Source organism: Aptenodytes forsteri, unplaced genomic scaffold, assembly GCF_000699145.1.
Source record: "Aptenodytes forsteri isolate BGI_AS27 unplaced genomic scaffold, ASM69914v1 Scaffold54, whole genome shotgun sequence".
In the NCBI taxonomy this organism is placed as follows: domain Eukaryota; kingdom Metazoa; phylum Chordata; class Aves; order Sphenisciformes; family Spheniscidae; genus Aptenodytes; species Aptenodytes forsteri.
The window spans coordinates 2,378,204-2,397,536 of NW_008796044.1; the positions used below are offsets into that span (position 1 = coordinate 2,378,204).

The 19,333-nt window shown below is 47.1% G+C and overlaps 1 protein-coding gene across 1 annotated transcript; it reads right to left on the reverse strand.

Annotated features, from left to right (window-relative positions):
• Positions 1 to 174: 174 nt before the first annotated feature.
• Positions 175 to 17,820, reverse strand: RARS (arginyl-tRNA synthetase). The gene is made up of 15 exons (XM_019473868.1): positions 17,718 to 17,820; positions 13,801 to 13,935; positions 13,099 to 13,287; positions 9,208 to 9,319; positions 8,109 to 8,209; positions 7,505 to 7,626; positions 7,056 to 7,176; positions 6,613 to 6,742; positions 6,178 to 6,282; positions 5,055 to 5,233; positions 4,411 to 4,520; positions 3,086 to 3,191; positions 1,681 to 1,853; positions 698 to 945; positions 175 to 324 (listed from the first exon to the last, which is right to left on the reverse strand). Exons 3-15 carry the CDS (start codon positions 13,249 to 13,251, stop codon positions 215 to 217), a joined length of 1,770 nt encoding a protein of 589 aa, XP_019329413.1. The 5' UTR covers positions 13,252 to 13,287; positions 13,801 to 13,935; positions 17,718 to 17,820; the 3' UTR covers positions 175 to 214.
• Between the last annotated feature and the right edge of the window lie 1,513 nt (positions 17,821 to 19,333).

Consider the following 19,333-nt stretch of genomic DNA (forward strand, 5'->3'; position numbering starts at 1 on the left):
GCATGGGCCTGTGGGGTTTGGTTCCTGCACAGAGAACTGCTCTGAGTTGTGCCCATGGCCCTTCTTCCCTTACTTCCTCCTTACCTTTCATTTCTTCCTTCCTTTCTTTCCTAAGGGTGTGCTGCTCCCCTAGAGTATCTTCCCTTACTCCACCCCAACAGACACAGACACCTCCAGTTCTTTAGTCCCTTTATTGTCACCCCACAGGGAACAGCTACATCCTCTGCACAGGCTTAATCCCCAGGATGTCAAATCCTTTGGCCATGACGGTGGCAGTGGCTTCGCACAGCAGCAGCCTCCACATGTTCACCTTCACGATCTGGCCTGCAAAACACCAACGGAGGAGCTGGAGGAGCTGCTCAGAACAACTAACACTGCCTTCCCCAGGGGAACCCCATCCGCCCACAACCTGGCCCTGGGCACACTGAGCCCCCTCCCATTCTCCCCGAGCCAGGCAGACTGACCAGCCCTCGTGTTTCCAGGTGCCTGGCTGCTCGCAACTCAACCCTCCTGCTTCACAGGCAGATGATGACACAGTCTGTGCCAGCCACCTTCAGTCCTCCCACATGGACAACACTAGTTCTGCAGCAGCAAGTAGTGTAACAACAGCCTTCCCAGCACAAGGAAACACCCCGCAGACTGTCTGTACCACAGTATGTGACACAGGACCATGCAGCACCCCTAGGCCAACACTCACCACTCTGCCTGTCCTTCTCAACGCAATAGCAGTTGTCGTAGAACTCAGTGAAGGTGGTGGCCAGCTCATAAAGGTAGTCACAGAGCGTGTGCAATAACAAGTCCTCCAGGATCTTCTGCAATATCTCAGGGAACCTCAGGATGCACTTGCCCAGTTTCCACTCCTTCTCATGGTCAAGGATGAGCACTTCCTCCCTGGCTGCCTTCCGCAGCATCTGCTCGTCAATATTGGCCAGGCGAGCAATAGCCCTGAAATGATCCAAAACACAGTCTGCTTGTGAGGGTCTCACTGCTCAACCTGCCCCAGGGCCAGCCTGCAGTTGGTCAGGTGTCTGGCCTGTCTCAGGGCTAGCACAGGCCACCCGCTGATCTCCTCACTTGCCCAGTCCTGGGTTACCAGGCCAGAAGAGAGCAATCAGCCCTGGGAACACGCGGGGAGGCGCTGTCCTCGGAGCGATCCAACAGGGCACTGCAGAGGAACAGGGAGGGATGGAGGACAGCGATCCAGCAGGGCACTGCAGAGGAACAGGGTGGGATGTGCTCTGGGCACATGCGTGGGCAAGGACAGCTGATGCTGCCAAGCAAACCAGGGCTCAGGGTGCCAGAAAAACTGTGGGGGATATGGTGACACCTGAGGTGAGCAGCTGCTGGAACACAGGCTCACCCCTCTCCAACCACCTAAAGCCTCTAATGGAATTACCAGAAACTCCTACGGTTCCCTCCCTGCTAGCTAAAAGCCCGGGATGCGTGTCGCATGGAGGAGCCCTCTTTCAGATAGCAGAGGACACCATTTCCAATGACAAACAAAATCTTGCCTATAGCACATACCAGTGTAGCTGGCTTCTCTTACCAACTACCCCTAACAGCACTGATGCAACAGTCGCCCCCTTCCCCACGATAAAGGGGCAGATATCTCCCTTTGCGATAAAGATGCAGAGAGCATCAGAGACGAACTCCAAGCGACTCCCAGCACACTCAACCTACCTGATCCGCGTGAAGGCATACAGCAAATATGCAGCTGTGTTTCCTCGGTCATCCAGCATCTTGTCAAAGGAGAATACGTAATCGTTTAGTCTGTTATGGGAGAGATCTGCATATTTAATACATCCAAAAGCGACTGACGTCTGGGCAGCTTTCAGCTCTTCTGCCGTGAGAACCTGTTGTAATTTCAAAACAGGTAACAGTCATGAGGAAGAATGCTATGTTGGCATCACAAACCGCAACACGCAGCCTCGGTCACTCAGCACAGCTCAAGAGAAAAGCCCAGGCTGCTGAGGGGATTTTACCTACGTGGTACTCAGTGAAAGGCTCACACCCACTTTTCCACCTTGAGACACCAGATAACCCCTATCCGCCCCCCACTTCTCCTGCAAGCAAATAGCACTGCAGCCCTGCCCAGGTTCAGGCTGACTCCCTCTACTCCTAAAGGCCTGCAGGATTTCTGTGCCCCGTGATGCCATACAGGTTTGACATTCCTGCTTCTTACAAACTGTGCGTACATATAACAAACGCTTGGCCCTCCTATCCTTCTAGAGCATTTGGGGCAGTCCAAACGCTCACAAACCCCCTGCCTGGTGGAACAGCGCCCTGTCAGCATGGCAAAGCACTTTGTGTCTGACTCATATGAGCCCTTGGGAGATTTTCAAGGTGGTTTTTTTCTGTGCTTCCTCGTGTTCGTGTTTAAAAACGGACCTTTCACTTTCACCCTACGCTGCACAGCACCAAGGAGCTGCACTTCCCAATTCCACTGCCTCACACGGTGCTTGGACAGAGTTTGGTCCTTCTGTTCCAGTCCATGTCCCACACTGTCCAGTTCTCTCCAGGCCATCAGAATTCAAGACAGACAGAAATCTCATTAAGCAAAGGGCTTCCAGCAAACTCAGCCACAGCCTCCGAGGGAAAGGGTGAAGCCTGATGCCAAAGCCCCCTGCAGATCCCCAACCATCCATCACCAGAAGTCACCGCTAGCCCAGCAGGCCAAGGCTGCAACTTTATATTCTGCCACCACCTCCTGCATCCTGGGGGAGTCACCGCTGTTGCCATCACATCAGTGAGACCTGATGGTACCTGCAAGGCCAGCCATGCTGCCAGGCCGAGCTCTCCTCTCCCGTCCTCAAAAAGCTCTGCAGTACCAGCCAGAGGCCAGCATGCTGCCTGCAGCTCACATTTTCTCACTGCTATGTACTCAGGGATGCTCTTCTTTCCCCATGACAGCACCTTGCCCGAACTGCTATCACAGTACACACTGATTGTGTACGCAACCCATGGCATCTCCTGGGCGGTTTGGCAGTGTCCATATTCTCAGCTCACATCCGGAATGCAGAAACTATAAGTCTGTGAACAAATCTGGGAAGTTCTCAGGAAAGATAAGCAATTTGTCACAAACTACCTTGTCCCGTTCCTTGTCTTTCAGCTTGTCCATGGCTCGTTTCAGCCCTTCTTCCAGCAGATCTATAAGACGCACTGTATCCCCTGAACGAGTTTTGAACTTCTTCCTGAAAACACACAGCCAAAATGACCACCTGCACTCCCACAAAACATGGGAATCTCAGAGAACACCCATGGGGTGGCTGGGAGGGGCGACCAACAGTCAGAACTGTCCCAGTTCCAGACATTAGGCAGGACACAATACCAGTGCCAGACCCCTGCCCAGCCCAGCAAGTCACCTTTGCTTTTGTAACAAAGCTACAGCAAAACCACCCAGTCCGCAACAGCACGTGACCGTCAGAGCACACTGGTTTAGTCACACCTTCACAGAGACACAAGAAGCAACAAGAAGACACAACTCTGGAGCACAAGGGCCTGGCTTCCAGACCAGGACACAGAGGTTCTTCTCCCAACATTCATTTCACCCACCATGAGGCAGGTAGACAATAATGGAAATCATGGCCTTCACCGTTGCCATCTCCCAGTATTCACATCAGCTTCCACTGCGCTTCCACCAGCCACTCCCAGTGCCCCTCCCCAAATGCCAGGCAGCGGAAGCCCGGCCCAAGAGGGAACCTGACTATGTGGATCAAGGACCAAGACACACAATGAAATGACACAGTTATGAGTAACAGCATGGATGCGGTGCTTTTTTTTTTTTTGGCATGCCACATACATACTTGTCAACAAATGAGCAAGTCTTCTGCATTCACTCAAACATCCTCTTCAGAGCACATACAGAGGAAAAACTACATCCAAAGACTTACTTGTCTTCTCCCAGCACCACTCCAAACGCGGCATGGGCCACTCTGGTTACTTTGGGATCATACCAGCCGATCATCTGTCCAGCTGCAAAAGACACAACTCGGAGCACAAGGGCCTGGCTTCCAGACCAGGACACAGAGGTTCTTCTCCCAACATTCATTTCACCCACCATGAGGCAGGTAGACAATAATGGAAATCATGGCCTTCACCGTTGCCATCTCCCAGTATTCACATCAGCTTCCACTGCGCTTCCACCAGCCACTCCCAGTGCCCCTCCCCAAATGCCAGGCAGCGGAAGCCCGGCCCAAGAGGGAACCTGACTACAGCACCAGTGACTATGTGGATCAAGGACCAAGACACACAATGAAATGACACAGTTATGAGTAACAGCATGGATGCGGTGCTTTTTTTTTTTTTGGCATGCCACATACATACTTGTCAACAAATGAGCAAGTCTTCTGCATTCACTCAAACATCCTCTTCAGAGCACATACAGAGGAAAAACTACATCCAAAGACTTACTTGTCTTCTCCCAGCACCACTCCAAACGCGGCATGGGCCACTCTGGTTACTTTGGGATCATACCAGCCGATCATCTGTCCAGCTGCAAACACTGTTTGTAAATGCACCGACTGCAAGGAACAAATACCAGCAACTGGTTCTCAACCCACTCCTCCAGGTACAGTTTTCTTCCCAGCTTTATCTCCTTCACAATGCTGCTTTCACAATTAGACTTAAAATGTTTCTAGCTCCACAGAAAAATTCCACTTCAGAAAGTTCAACCTTTCAGAGTCTTCCTGTCTTACAGAAGCAGCAACCGGCAAATTCCCAGCACTGCTCAGATACAGAGCTGACAACCTTGCATTTCCTCAGGTAAGGAGAGACCCAAGTATGAGCAGTACAAATCTCATTCCAGATCTACTGAGATTTAGGCTTCACCCACCTCCAGCGGTAACTGGGTCTCTCCCTAACCAGTCAGTTCTAGGGGCTTTTCATGGAGACCGCCAGCCACCAAACTAGATTCACCATTACACTGATAAGGACAAGAGTAAATATACCACACTAAAAACCCTATGGCGTTCTACCTATGTTACTGTTGCATCTGTCATTTAACACACTTTCTGATGATCTGTACCAGCAGTGACTGCAGAGGTTGGCATACTCACCTGGCCGCTATCGACAACATAAATAAGGATATCAGCCTTCTCTTCGCACAGCCTGTGTTTAAGAGCAGCTAAGTCAGATGTGTCATATGTGTAACCTCCATCTGATTTCATGATCGTCAACGGGACAGGGAAACCTGGGACAAACATGATCTTCCGGCCATCATCGACCTGGACAAATCCTAGAAAAGCAATGGAAAACATTCTGTGTCGTATTGAATGGAGAGGTTTGTGGGCCAGAGCAGGCAGAAACACTTGCCTTCCTGGATGCTACCGGAAAGAAAAGACCATGCACTCACATTATCAAATAATTACTGGCTCAAAATATGAAAAATCCTAAATGAGAACTCCCTCGCCAACCAAGTCACATTCTGTACTGGACTTCCAGAACTCACACTTTGCAGAAGGAAGCGGATCTGTACAGATCTGGCCTTACCAGAAGAGACCTAATTGGATTTTAAAACTCCTGTCATTGGCATCCAGATCCACCTTTACAGCCACAAAAACAGCATCACAAAGTATGGCATTAAAGGCAACAGAAACTCTACGGAGACGCAACGAGGACTTAGCACAAAGTCTTTAAGAGATAAGTCTAGTCAGAACACTTCATATGGTGAGATTCAACAACTGCCAAATCCAGACAGGAAACACATAAAACCAGAGACTTGTTATGCTCCATTTGGCTTCTTGCCAGTCTCAAAGTCAACACAATCCAAAAATGCCACTGTCTTCACAGAGATTTCTCAGACAAAGTTCCCATACAGGCACAACACTAAGACCAGGAAGTCTGTCATATATTGCTCCTTGACTATTTACTAAGGATACAATAAAATCCAGTTGTACCTCATGCTATTGCCTACAAATATCACAGACAAACTGCTTTTGGTGTCAGCAAGAAAGATTCAAGCTTTCTGGAATGAAACGGACAAGAATCAATTCTGCTAATGCTTCTCTGGGAGGAAACGCCACAGAAGATCCACTCAGGAAATGTGCCTGAGAAAAAGAGCAAGGGTGGGGAACATTCAACTTCAAAACCGTCAGTCCTAAGCCTCGCTTAAGAGGAGTGAGGTTACCTCGCTCATCCTGACAGCTGCAGAATTTCTGATTCTGAGACCAAAAGCCTCACCTTTATCTTCAAATTCTTTCACGATGTCTTTCATCATCTCATGGTAGAACGATTCCCCTCTCTCTATGAGTGTGATGTCCAAGCAGTTGTAGATTTTCTGGAACTCTTGAGGAGGGAAACAGAACAAAATACTTCCATTAAATGCACACAGTGGGAATTAGTGGCATATGTTTACCAACGGGCACAGCAAGTGCCTAAAGGCATTTTCCATCTCTTGGTGAAGCCATCAGACTAGGACTCGGGAGACAAAAGATTTAGCTGAAAGCCTCCACAGACAGCCCAGTACTTTGGTTGTACCGGCTTTTTTCTTTAAGCTTCTCATAGCAGTGTGGCAGTGATTTTCAAAAGAAAACTAGAGGATGGACTCAGACATAAAGGTGAGGAAAGCCACACTGTTCTACTGCTGAGACGTCTTTCCGAATCTGGCAAAGTCACCTTTCCGCGACACGTCACAGATCAGTTCCCACGCTTTAATGAAGTCTGGGTTTTTGCTCTGCAGCAGCACCACACATTGGTAGGCACGTTTCTTAAATTCCTCCTCTGTGTCAAACCTCCTCTTGGATTCCTACGGTAAAACACACTACATGAAAAAGCACCTCCTTCTGCCCCGAAACAAGCTCACATTCGTAACGGGCTCTCCAAGCACACTCATCTCAAAAGACAGAGAGGCAGCATGCTTACAAAGTCCTTTAATCATGCCCCATACAGACAACTCAATACCAGATACTGCAATTCATTACCCAGTGGCAGGTTACTGCAATAATCTATTAACAGTGATTCAATTCTTTGTTCCTCCAAAACTACGCTGCAATTTGTAAAGCTCCTCAATCTGCTTTTCAGATGTTGACATAAATATCACACTTATTTGCCACAAATACCTTGTAAAAAGCTTGGAGATCCCCAATGGGAGGAGAAACAGTTAAGTAATCCGGAAATTTGTCTTGGAGGTGAGCAATAAGCATTCCAAACTGGGTGCCCCAATCTCCTAAATGGTTTAACCTTGAAGCAATTGAAGAGCACAATAATAATGATTTCTCAAACATATGCTTTAAAATACATGCATTTTAAAAGTATATGTTCTAAAAGAAGAAACACACATAATATCAGAATTCAAAAACAGGCAAGTCCCCCTAATTTCACTGCAATGAAGCTGCTGCCCATCTTGATTCCTAACCTTGCTACACTTGCTCAGCTTAGTATCTTACTACACGTAAAGGATTATTTGTTATGTGCTTATAAAAAAAGACCAATACAGACCAAAGCGTAGAGATAGGTATTGCATAAATCTAGTCAAACAAGCCCACCCCACCCAAAAGTCGACTCTCACCTCAAAACATCATAACCTGCAAATTCGAACAGTCGGCACATACTTTCTCCAATGATGGTAGACCGCAGGTGGCCAACATGCATCTCCTTTGCAATGTTAGGGGATGAAAAATCCACCACCACCTTAGAGACAGCACCAAAGGAAAAAAATGAATGAAAGGCAGCAGTCGTTACCACACCCCATGTGTTTAATCTGGGGTTTGGGGGGGGGGGGCAGGGTGGAACAAGGCTCGCCTCCACTGACCCTCACCCCCTCTTTGCTGCCAACAGCACACAGCAACAGAGAAGGCCCAGCGGGGGACACCAGAGCAGGCTTCCAGCCTGGGGCTCTGCTGCACCCGCCCAGCAGAGGGTCAGGGATCGCTCCCAGACTGACCTTGGCGTAACATGCCGTCCCCGGGGAGCCCTGTTCCTCACCCACCAGGTACATGCAGCCTATCCCATGGCCCCCAGTCCCTAAGTCACATCCCATTTACTCCGCTGTAACAACCAGCTGACATGGACATCTGCTCAACAAATCACTTCGGGGTGAATTTCAAAGCTACCTGCAGTCCAGCGCATTTCATCCAAATGGGAGCAGGATGCCTGTGCGCTTACTGCCATACCTTTTTCCTTTTGCCAACAGCTGGTGGTTGAACTCCATTCATCAATAAACTGCTCAGCTGCTTCGATACAAAATCCTTTCTCAAGTGGACATTGATAAAACCTTTAGAGGAGAAAACCAGCAATGAGTGCTGGGGCTGCAGAAGTGCCTCAAACCACTTTTTGTCTCCTTCCCCCTTGGATTTCTGTTTCCTCGCATCAAGGACAAGAGCATGTGAAGTTATCTTGACAAAACAAATAATTTTTTCAGCAACAGGACAACAAAGCTGCCACTAGAAGACAATTTCTGTTCCCAGATTACAAGAGTCTGTTTCCCACCACTATAACCCTTACTGTAGGAGTTACATTCTGCAAGCTAGTCCACTGACATAACTCCTTTTTGCCCACTGTCACTCAAAGGTGAATTTATAAAAACTTTTTTTAATGAGAAAATAAATAATCTTGCCAGGGTTTGCAGAATGCAAAACCAAATCCTGCTTGGTCTCCTTTTTTTAAATAAATATGCTAAAACATAGTTATACCTGGGATAATCCATGCTTGTGGAAATACACTGTTTTACTTCTGCTTCGCAGAGCTAATGAATGAGCTTCTGCCCAAGCACTCGAAGGGCTGTGCCATGGATTTTTGTGTTTATGCTGAAGCCTGAAGAAATATGAGCCCTTGTATTTCTTCCTGGGTCACAGGGACAAAACAGATTGAGCAACTAATAACCTCCTCGCTAGTCCAGCATCTCAGTGCTGAGAGGACAAGGTCTCCTCACCATGCAAACAACAGCAACAAGGGCATATTGATTTTTGCTGTCATTTCATGACTGTGGCCTGATAGCCAGCACCAATATTCGAAGGGGGAAAGCTGGTCCCTTGAGCTAATTAAAGGACTCGGGGATTGCACTTGCCAGTTCTAACAGAGGTAGATTTTCTCCTGCTGCTCAAGTCTGAGGGCTACAAAGCTCACCAAGACAGAAGCAGCTAATTCACCCCGTAACTGCAGTTTTAAATCACAAAACAGTTGAACTCAACTCAGCTTCCCCGATCACCATCCAGTATAAAATTGCCCTATCAGCTTTAAAACATACAAGCGTGTAACATGAAACTATCTTACCAGGACCGGCAATTTCAACCTTCTCAATGCATTCGTTGGCAGGAATATTTTTTGATATTTTCTCAGCAATTTCTCTTGGGCTAACCTTCTGTTCCTTGGTTTTGAGCAGTATCTGACACACAACAAGAAGATCAAGTAAAATTCAATCCTCCAAAACATTCTACAGAGTGAAACAGAAAGCATAGATACTGCGGCATTGAAAGATCCTCATGATCCTTTAGCTTCATAATGCAGACACACACACAAAGAATAACATCTCTAGCAAACTTTACAGATCAGATCAGCTCTTTCTACATAGCAGAACTCTAATTAGACCCAACACGTTCACTCCTTTCTGCTAAGGGCAATTAAAGGGTAGTCCTTATGTCAGAAGAAAGGCCATTTTTCAAAACCTGTTAAGTGGTTTGGCAAATCTGTATTTCTCTAAGCTAGTAAAACGTACAAACTCTTTAAAAATCAACATAGCTGGCACAGTCCTTCACATTGCTTCAAAATCCTGTTCATCAGTCTCACGGGTATCTTCAGCTCCGCCAGCATTCATATTTGAAGTTTTGAACTGTGCCTACAGTATATGCTGAGTGTGGTTTCAGAGCAAGTTGGGTGATTTATGATTAAAAGCAACCAAAGCAAAATGCCTCCAGTCCTACCTTAGACTCAATAAATAAGTAAATGAATAAATAAATAAAATCCAACAACCCAAGCAACCAAAGATAATCCTAACACTGCCCAATTTTCTTCAAAGAGCATCAGAAAAAACTGTTGGTAAAGTAGCTCTCCTTTTCCCTCCAGACATAAATGGCCCACTGTGAGGAGCTCCAATAACACGATGCAAGTTCACATACAATGGTAGAATCAGAATGGTTTGGGTTGGAAGGGACCTTCAAAGATCATCTAGTCCACAATTTCTCTGCCCTTTCCCAAGGCATCTTCTCGCATGGCTTTTTGCAAATCTTAGAAAACACCCTTTAGGAGGACTCTGTGAGCTAGCCCAACCCGTCCCTTGCAAAACACTACATTCACACTGTATAGAATTACCACAACTATTTGTTTTTGAGCACATGATCTTCTATTCTTACTGTGATGTGTTTGAAAATAACCTATCACCTCACTCCCATCAAGGCCGCAAAGAGAACGCACCTCTCTCAATTCAGAATTTACACTCGCTACCGCTTGTATTTGCTAACTTGCAGTCTGCTGCAAAATGTGACTTCTACTTAAGTTTCAGCTTCCTGTTTAACCTGTCATACAGTTGATAATAACAGAATCCTTACAAGATGGTAAAGGCTTAGAATGCGCAAGAAAAGAAAACCTCTGTAGCCTTTAATGCTACTCAAAGTGCAAACTACAGGAAAAATAAATGCAAAACCAGATTACGGGCATGTTATACCAGATTACATCTATCTGAACCATTCCAGAAGCAGTGACAGTACTGCTATTACTCTAAGGAGCAAGCAGAGCTCCTGGCTCAAACCCCAGGCATTAATATGCTAACGAGCTCCCAGGAAAACAATATGCATTTGTGAGGGCTGTTTCCACATCGGCGCATTGCAGGGAGAGGTTGCTGCCTGGCACGTACTAGGGCTGCCCGCGAGTCAGGGCACTTCCTGCTCCTCCGGCGGTCGCGGTGACCGGTGTTCCAGCTCTGCGCAGGGGACACCCTGGGGGAGCAAGGCTCTACGGGCAGACGTGCACCACAGTCAAGTCCCTAAACTCAGGCTGACGGAAAGTACGTAACCTGCTGCTCTCGGAGGGAAATGACTGCACTGCATCCCCTGGCTCTGCTGTGCTGATACACTCGAGCGTGTGCTGCATGTGCCAAGCTCAGGCCCAGCTTATATGGCGTGCCTTTCCAGGGAACAAACTCTATAGCCAAGCCCAGTACTAGGAACCCTTATTCACCAGTACAGCTGACAATCTGGAACCTGAAACCCTGGCTTGAAGGGGACTGTTCAGACAGTGAGTTATGTGAACAACGTCAACACTGAGAAACCAGGACTGCTCGAGAATCCCAACCGCAATTTAATTGGGGTAAAGCAGTGGTCAAAAAAATGGGAAAGCTCTGAAAGCCCGTGTCAGTGCAGTCACCCAGGGTGCTCCTCTGGCTGGAGCCCAGTCACAATACGCTAACGAGACAAAGGGAAGACGACACGTATTTGTGAGGGCTGTTTCCGCCTTGGCACTTCAGACCAAGAGCCTGCTGGCTGGCACGTATCGATGCTGCCCGGGAGTCAAACTCATTGTGGCAGGACAACAGACAGTGGCTGCAGATGACAACCTGGGAGACCAGAATTCCATGTGTGTCAGTACAAGTTCGATGTCAAGATTACTAGTCTAATAGATTAATAAAGGTGAATTGACAACAGAACACTTAAAAAACAGTTGCTTCTGTTGAGATTGCAAAATAAAAGATCTGTAATTACAAAGAGTCTATCTATTTACTCAAAGGCATCAATGCATTGAAAGTTTGGGCACTGTAGCACCTAAGCTAGAATGCACTACCTTCTTTCTCCCTCACCTCCTGGTTTTACTTCAGCACAGTCCCAGCCCACTGAGCAAGTCCTGAAGTGCCTCTTATTCTGTTTGGGTCATCTTTGGCCAAATATCTTCCAGAAAGCAGCAATGCCATAATTTTCAAAGTAACTATTGATACCAGCCAGGTTAAAAAATCCCCACTCCTTCCTTTCCACACGCTTAACAGGTGTTCTGTAAACTGGAACCATTCTTACAGTTGCCTGAAAACCTCAAAGATCAGAACAGCATAACAAAAACATCATGTTTCCTGCCTTTTGCTCAGTTAAAAGAAAATATAGATGCCACCAACCATGGACGTGGGGATGCTCACACAGCCTCCCCTCAGCAAATGCCTGGATAACAACAGCCAGTAAGTTAGGAACACGAGCACAAAAAGTGTGCGGAACAGCGCACTCAAATCTGTCTGAAAGAGCATTTGTCACAAAACTGTAAATGCTTAAAGGAACACAACAGCAATCAGCCAAATTCAGCTGTAACCAGGGAATTAACCAGAAACTTTTGAAACAAAGGAGTCAGCTAGAGCAGTACGAAGGACGGTGCCTGAGCAGTAGTCTACACCTGGTTGGACACTGAGAAGGTGCTTCACGCGCACCACAGCCTCTGCGCAGGCCCAACAATGACCCGCGCCACCAGGTGCCGCGAGTGGCCCGCGCCGGACCTCACGGAGGGCAGCTCAGGATGCAGGACGCAGGGACCCGCGCCCCACTCGGGCGCACGGGGGAGTGCCTGGGCCCCTTCTCACTGCCGTGTGCATTAGCGGGCGGTAGGAAGCTGCAGCACCCACACCAACAGGAGGTGTGTGCAACGAGGGGAACCCACACTCCTAGAGATGGGGTGCGTGTTTGTAACCCACCTGCCCTGTGAGAAGGGGGTGTGTGCACATAACTCTGTGCAAACGTGTGTGGGGACATCATGCTTTCTTGGCGTTAGAGAAGAGCATTTAGAGATTTGTAGGTGTTTATCAACATTTCGTAACTGTCCAGAACTGTGATTTATTGTTTTGCTGGTATTAGTTCCAAACATATAGCTCACTAATTGGTAGTTAATTGCACATCATTAGTAAATCAATGCAGCACTTAAATCCTGATTTGATTTAGATCCCATGAACTGAGCAGTTTTTCTGTGTGACACACATGTAACTCTCTCATCCCAATCATCTAAACAGGTTTAAAGGTCTACTCTGTGAAGGCCAATGCTTCCCCTAAAATGCCATTAGATACTCACTGAATTCTCAGCCCAGAGGCCTGCAACAAGCCTGAAACAGGTCCAATATTGCAACTCTCACTGCTGTCTATCACTTAGCTTCCAACAGACGACATCACCATTTTTTCCTTTCTTTGTAAGATCATTCAGCTTTACCTGCGTTATGCCCATGGCGCTGTTACACTGGTAATCCCCAAATTTGGGCTGCTGACTTGGCGTCACTACTAGCGGAGGGTTTTCTAAATCTGGGTAGGCAGCCTGAATAGCCGCTCCAAAGATTTCCTGAAGACAGCTGTTGATATTAATCATGCTTTTTGCTGTTTTACTTCTTTCCTCTTGAAGGCTCTGAAAAAACAAAATCCAGAAGGCTAAATTCACAGCACCTGAGGAGCCGTTACATCCCCCTTTTTTCCTTGGCTGCCTGGCAAAGCATGGCTGACAGATTTGGCTGACACCTCTAGGCAGAGGAGCAACATATACAACATAAAAATGATGTGATTCAAGAGCTGCTTCCCCCTTTGAAGCTCCCAGCACAAACACTTCCCCCGAATGCAGGGCTGCATTACTTCTCACGCCTTTTGTCAGTGATCCTGGTAGAGACCTCAGCTGGGCTGCCCGTTACATGACTAGCCAAGACCTGATGGTGTGGGCTTATTAACCTACTGCCATTTTTCATAAAGTAGGTTTCTGTTTAAGGAACCAAGAAATATCCGATGTGTCACCAACAATTAAGGCGTCAGAATGCAGAGTGAGCACGCTGTCACACATCACTAGCTGTAACAAACTGACATCATTTATTTAGCTTGTCTTAATGAGAACAAAAACACATACTACAGCATTAATTCTTTACTCCCTTACCTTTTGAAGGAAATTTAACCGATACTTAAGTTTTGCGTTTTCGTCTCGCAACCCTTCCAAACTCGGGGAGACTCCCAAGCATCCAGAGTTCTTCAGACGCTCAATTTCTGCAGTTAGCAACTTGATCTCGTTTTCCTGAAAAGCAAATTAAATGGTCACACCATAGTTTTTGGAGTGGGGGAGACAGAAGGTGAGGAGCTGCAAGATCTCAGATACAGTGCTAGTTTTGCCTCATAAAGGTAACAGCAATGACAGGTAAGTTGAATAATTCCAAACAATTAATGTTTAAAGGTGGTTTCTATTTGTGTCAAAAACAGGGATTCTGAAACATTCTTAAAAAAAGTCAGTAAGATAATAATCTCACTAATATCAAGACAGAAGTGCAAGAAAGACAACAGGTCATGCTAATAAAACATATTCCCAAAATAAGCTCTTTCTCCAGCTTTTTAAATCTAATAAAGATGTAAAATGTTTTGACTCAACATTCCCTAAAGCCTCCTTCAGCCTGTTTCACCACCTCGTAGGCCACAGTTTCTCTTCCAGAGGATGAAACCACAATCACTCACACAACCCCAGCAAGCTCTAACGCCAACTGGAGACGGGAATGCCACGAAGTACAGCGTGCTGCTTCACAGGGGAATGAATTCATAGGGCCATTTCTGCAGCGTGCACTCACTTCCACCTCACCACACAACCTTTCCTTCCCTACCTCCAGCGTGGCTTCTTCCTTAAAACTGACATAAGGTATTCAGGAACCATCAGGAATTTCAGGTGGACCTCTATGCTCCAAATAAACAAAATTCCCCACGCTTCCCTGTGCCCCTCCAGACTTCACAGCCCAGGACACAGGCAAATGCTTCAACAAGCAGTCTTAGCCCAATGGTTGGAAGCTGCTGCAAGGAACAGTAATTGTCCTCACCCCATCGCCTAAAGAAACCAAATATCTGAAACTTCATCTCTGTTGTCCATCTCTTGTCTTCCCCCATAATGGGCTTTGTGCCCATCAGCCACAAACCTGGCTCACAAACAGAAGTCTGGAGGCTATTGAAAATTTAAGCAACTCAATGCCGCTACGGAGGGAGAGGCAGTAGAAGCAGCAGTGAGCACTCCCCACCCTGGCTCACCAGCCCCTCACCTGACCCCTTCAGGCTCTCCTCTACCAGAACTCCCACAGCAGGAGGCAGCTCGGGCTATTATTGTAGTCAAATAGGCCACCAAACCTTATCAAAAAGGGCTCATTTACTTTGTTGCTCTGGAAACAATCAGGATATTTAATTGAAGAAAAAAATTGGGCCATCAGATCTCCTGGTCTTGTATGTCCACCTGAACAACAGCTCCCACAAATACCACTGTAAGTAACTGCAGATGCTCAAAAAAACCTAAGCTGAGCCAAAACAATCTAAGATTGGGCTGTTTGCGGAGCAAGCTCAAAATGAGTACTTTGGAGGTCATTCTTCATTTGCGCTTCAGCTTCCAGCACACTTTACAGCCTCAAGGTCTCCTCTGCTACAGGAGAACAGGATGCTCCCTGCAGGTTCAGATGCGAAGGAACAGGACTTTTAGAAAAAAAGAACACCTTTATCAAAACCTCTGGTTTGGCATTTAGCCAACCAAAATCACTGAACAGCACAGCTGTATCTCAAAAATAACTCACTTCAAATAGTCCATCACAGCTTTTCCTTTTGCAGCCTATTCTTTTTTTAACCCAAGGCAGACCCCCCAAAAACCAGACTGTTTTTCTCTCACATACATATACCTACCTCCCCCCATATAACCAACAGAAAATATATTTCTTTTCGACTTTTCTTACTGGCCCGACCTGGTAGCGTTTCATATAACTTACAGACCAATTTGAAAAATTTTCAGACTGAACTTCAAGTTTAAAATAGCACAAGACAGATTTCACTGCGTTGTTTTACAGTTGTTTCACTGTAAGTTTAAGTAAGCATTATTGCTACAAATTGACTTAAAGGAACATCACAGCAGTGACATGCATAACTCATCCCCCTCCACCCTAGAATGTGCTTTAAGAAAAGCACAAAGATATGTTCTACTCCTAATATCACATTATCTGTAAATTCTGTGTCCACCCAGTATTACCTTCTCTCTAGCAAAGTCACCAGCTTCAGGACAGGTTAGCAAGTCAGACCCTTAGGAGAGTTTTGCAGTGAGGACAAACATTGTCCAGATCCAGAAATTTGCATTCTGCTTTTGAAATTAAAATCACTACATATCCAAGCCAACAAGCAGCTCACATTTATTTCTCCTGCATTAAAAGATTCCCCAAAAGCTCTAGCCACCGAGATATTTCAGTACCATTGGCAAACTTTTCAGAACAGGAATTCGATTTGGATTTTCCTCCATAATCACAGATGCCTCTGGCCACCCAAGTTACGACTCGCAGGAGGTGAGATGACCAGTATATTACTGGACCGTCTTTCCATATTGTTAGACTACAAAGAGGATGAGGAAAGAGGTTTATCCATGTGCACGGCCAGAACCCAGAACAAGGGTTCTTGGGAGTCACCGACCCCTGGGGCAGACAGCTGGCCCAAACAGCTTTTCCCACACAAATACAGGGTGACGACAAGCATCCTAACCACTTGGATTTGGCCAGGAGGTTAAAAACTCTAAAAGAATGCCACGGTTCAGTAAGCCTCTTCTACTTCTTTCCCATGACTGCATCAAAACGGTAAATTCACAGCACAGACACCTGCAGATAGGAGGCATTCAGGCTGGCCCCATTTCATATTTGACCAAGCCCAACGTGTCAGCCCAGACTGGCACATTTTCCTACCGTGTTTTGTGCTCCTCTTCTGCAGAAAGTTTCAGTAGCAGTCTTTATGTTACTTGAGCGTGAACTGAAAGCAAAAGGTTTCACCACGGTGGTCTAGCTGCCTATCCCAATATTGCTGCTGCCATTTGATGGTTACCCTCAGAGGTCTTTTCCAACCTTAATGATTCTATGATTTAAGTCTCCCTTTTTGTGCTCATCAACAGCTAATACAGATGATGAAATTTAACTTTTCATTCAAAACCACCCAGCAGAATAGCCTGAACTCAGCAATGATTACACCGGGTTCCAGAATCAATGGGGTTAAGATCACAACAGCCGGGCTGGGACAGCCGCACGGCTGAGTACAGGTAACGGCTCCAAAACCGGAGACAACAGCATGTTCATGGGCCAGTCAGGAGGGGGACGCCACTCACGACCCTCCTCTCTCTGGTGACCAGCGATAGGACACGAGGCAATGGAATGAAGCTGTGTCAGGGCAAGTTCAGATTGGACGTTAGGAAAAGGTTCTTCACTGAGAGGGTGGTCGGTCACTGGAACAGGCTCCCCAGGGAAGTGGTCACGGCACCAAGCCTGTCAGAGTTCAAGGAGCGTCTGGACGATGCTCTTAGTCATATGGTTTAGTTTTAGGTAGTCCTGTGAGGAGCAGGGAGTTGGACTCGATGATCCTTATGGGTCCCTGCCAACTGGAGATATTCTATGATTCTATGACTCCCACACCCAAACCCATGTTGCCAGGCTTGCCTGGAAAAAGCTCTTTAGACGTTCACGTTATAAACGCCCCTTATCACAGCAACCTGTGATAAACCCAATTCTCTAGCAAATCACCTATGAATGCTAGATGTTATTAAAGAGATATTATAAATTCTACATTTATATGGTTACCCTCAGAGTAAACTACATTAAACTACTGCATTAAACTACAGATACCCCTCGTAACTCCTCTCTCACAGTACCATCCAAGTGAGGAAGGGAGGCAATGCCAGTACACCCCTGATCTACAAAATGTGTAACTGAGAAAAGGAAGGAAAAAGCTACTGTTCAAGACATAAAGATTCACCCCCTGGATTACTCTACCTGCACAGCCCTGGACACATCACAACTTGTCAGTAAAGGGTCATACCTGATGACCACCTCATGAGAAGCTGCGGGAATTACATGAGGCCATGCTGACATCTCCAAGGGCTCTTTGGTCAGCTGAGTACTAGAAATCTTCCCCTCACCTGTGAATACAAAAAAACTATAGCTTTTTCAATAGGACCAAAATCATCCTTACATTTTTCCCTTAGCACGTAAGAATGTCTTCCAAAGACCCCAACGAACTAACATGAAACTTGCACAAGCTTCTGTCTCTGGGCTTTAATGCGATAGAGCTTTTCTCCATCACATTTAAACAAACAAAAAAAAGAAAATGGCCTGAGAAAGCATGGCAAAGGGGTCACAGCACCTCTATTCCTTCCCCTCCTTCTTGCCTCCTGCACGGTTTTATCTCTGCTACTACTCCGCCAAGCCTTTGCTGAGCCAGCTCAGTGGAGTAACTAGGCACACACTCTTTGCTCTTTGTTGTTTTCCTGAAGAGCTAATGATTCCTGCCAGCCGGCTCACAAAGGGCTCCAGGGCACGCTGGAGCTGGCACCAGGGAGCAAGGTGACAGGTAGATTCAGGCTTAGTAATTCCACATGGAATTCATGGATTCAGCCTCCTGGACTTAAAGAGCTGAACACTGACCCTCTTGCTTCGCTTCAGAGTGACTGAAATTTGTTTATGGACTAAAGACCAGGTAGCAGTGACGGCAAAAGGAGAACCACCCTGCCAGAATACCTGAGATGCCCTTCCTCTCCTAGCAGCTACAAAGGAGAAACGCAAAAACAAAGGCAAAAGGGAGCTGCAGAGATTCAACAGCCAGATTTATTATCTCAGTATTTTATGACAGTGTTTATTGTATGTTTGAATTGTGAGTAGAAAACATACTGAAAAGTTGCTTAAGAACACATGTGTACGGTAGGCAAAGAACCACAAGCCACATGTCCCGAATCTCTCGGTGACATGCTCTTGGGGCAATGTAGGAGAAGTTAACCTGCAGGATTCAAAGTTCTCGTGCAGCTGCCACTGTTCTCTACTGCCAGCATCAGTCATTGCCTAGCACAACCCGACAGCCGGATTATTCTTTTGACTCAGTGAAAAGGGAAAGGGTTGTGACCATCTTTTTTCCCAACCCTAAGCACCTTATGGCTGCAATAATCCCGTTCCGAGAAAGCGCTTCGCCCTGGGCTCCCGGGACCCACCGGACCCGGTGCTGCCCACTGCCCAGGTCCCTGGCTGCTCTGGGCTCCCGGGACCCACCGGACCCGGTGCTGCCCCTCCCGAGGGCAGGACACCCTTCTGCCCACGGCCCCACCGGGCAGCAGGGCGATTCCGGCAAGGCCACCACAGCGAGCAGCCAGCTCAAGTAACGGCACAAAGGACTCGGGCGGTAACACACAAAACCGGGTTTGACGTCTTCCCGTTGCCTTGTTTTTGGAAGTGTTTTGCAGAACTTCACCCTGAACCCTCCCCCTCGCTGAAAGTGCCGGGAGCGGAACCGCCCCCCCGACCCCATGACACGGGGGCTCGGGAACGAGAGGGCTTCTGCTCTGCGCTTTGTCTCAAGAGAAATGAAAGCAGCTGAGGAACCTGCTTCAGCCCCTGCCTGCTCTCCCCCTTTCCGCCCGAGACCAGCCCTCCGCCCCCCCGGCACCC

Bases quoted from the DNA above. Each gene is read 5' to 3' on its own strand.
- RARS (XM_019473868.1), bottom strand. From the start codon at position 13,251: ATGATTAATATCAACAGCTGTCTTCAGGAAATCTTTGGAGCGGCTATT. The intron at 3,192-4,410 runs GTAAGTCTTTGG...GTGTGTTTTCAG, and splicing joins GTGGTGCTGGGAGAAGACAA to GAAGAAGTTCAAAACTCGTT. The intron at 325-697 runs GTGAGTGTTGGC...GGTGTTTTGCAG, and splicing joins TGAGAAGGACAGGCAGAGTG to GCCAGATCGTGAAGGTGAAC.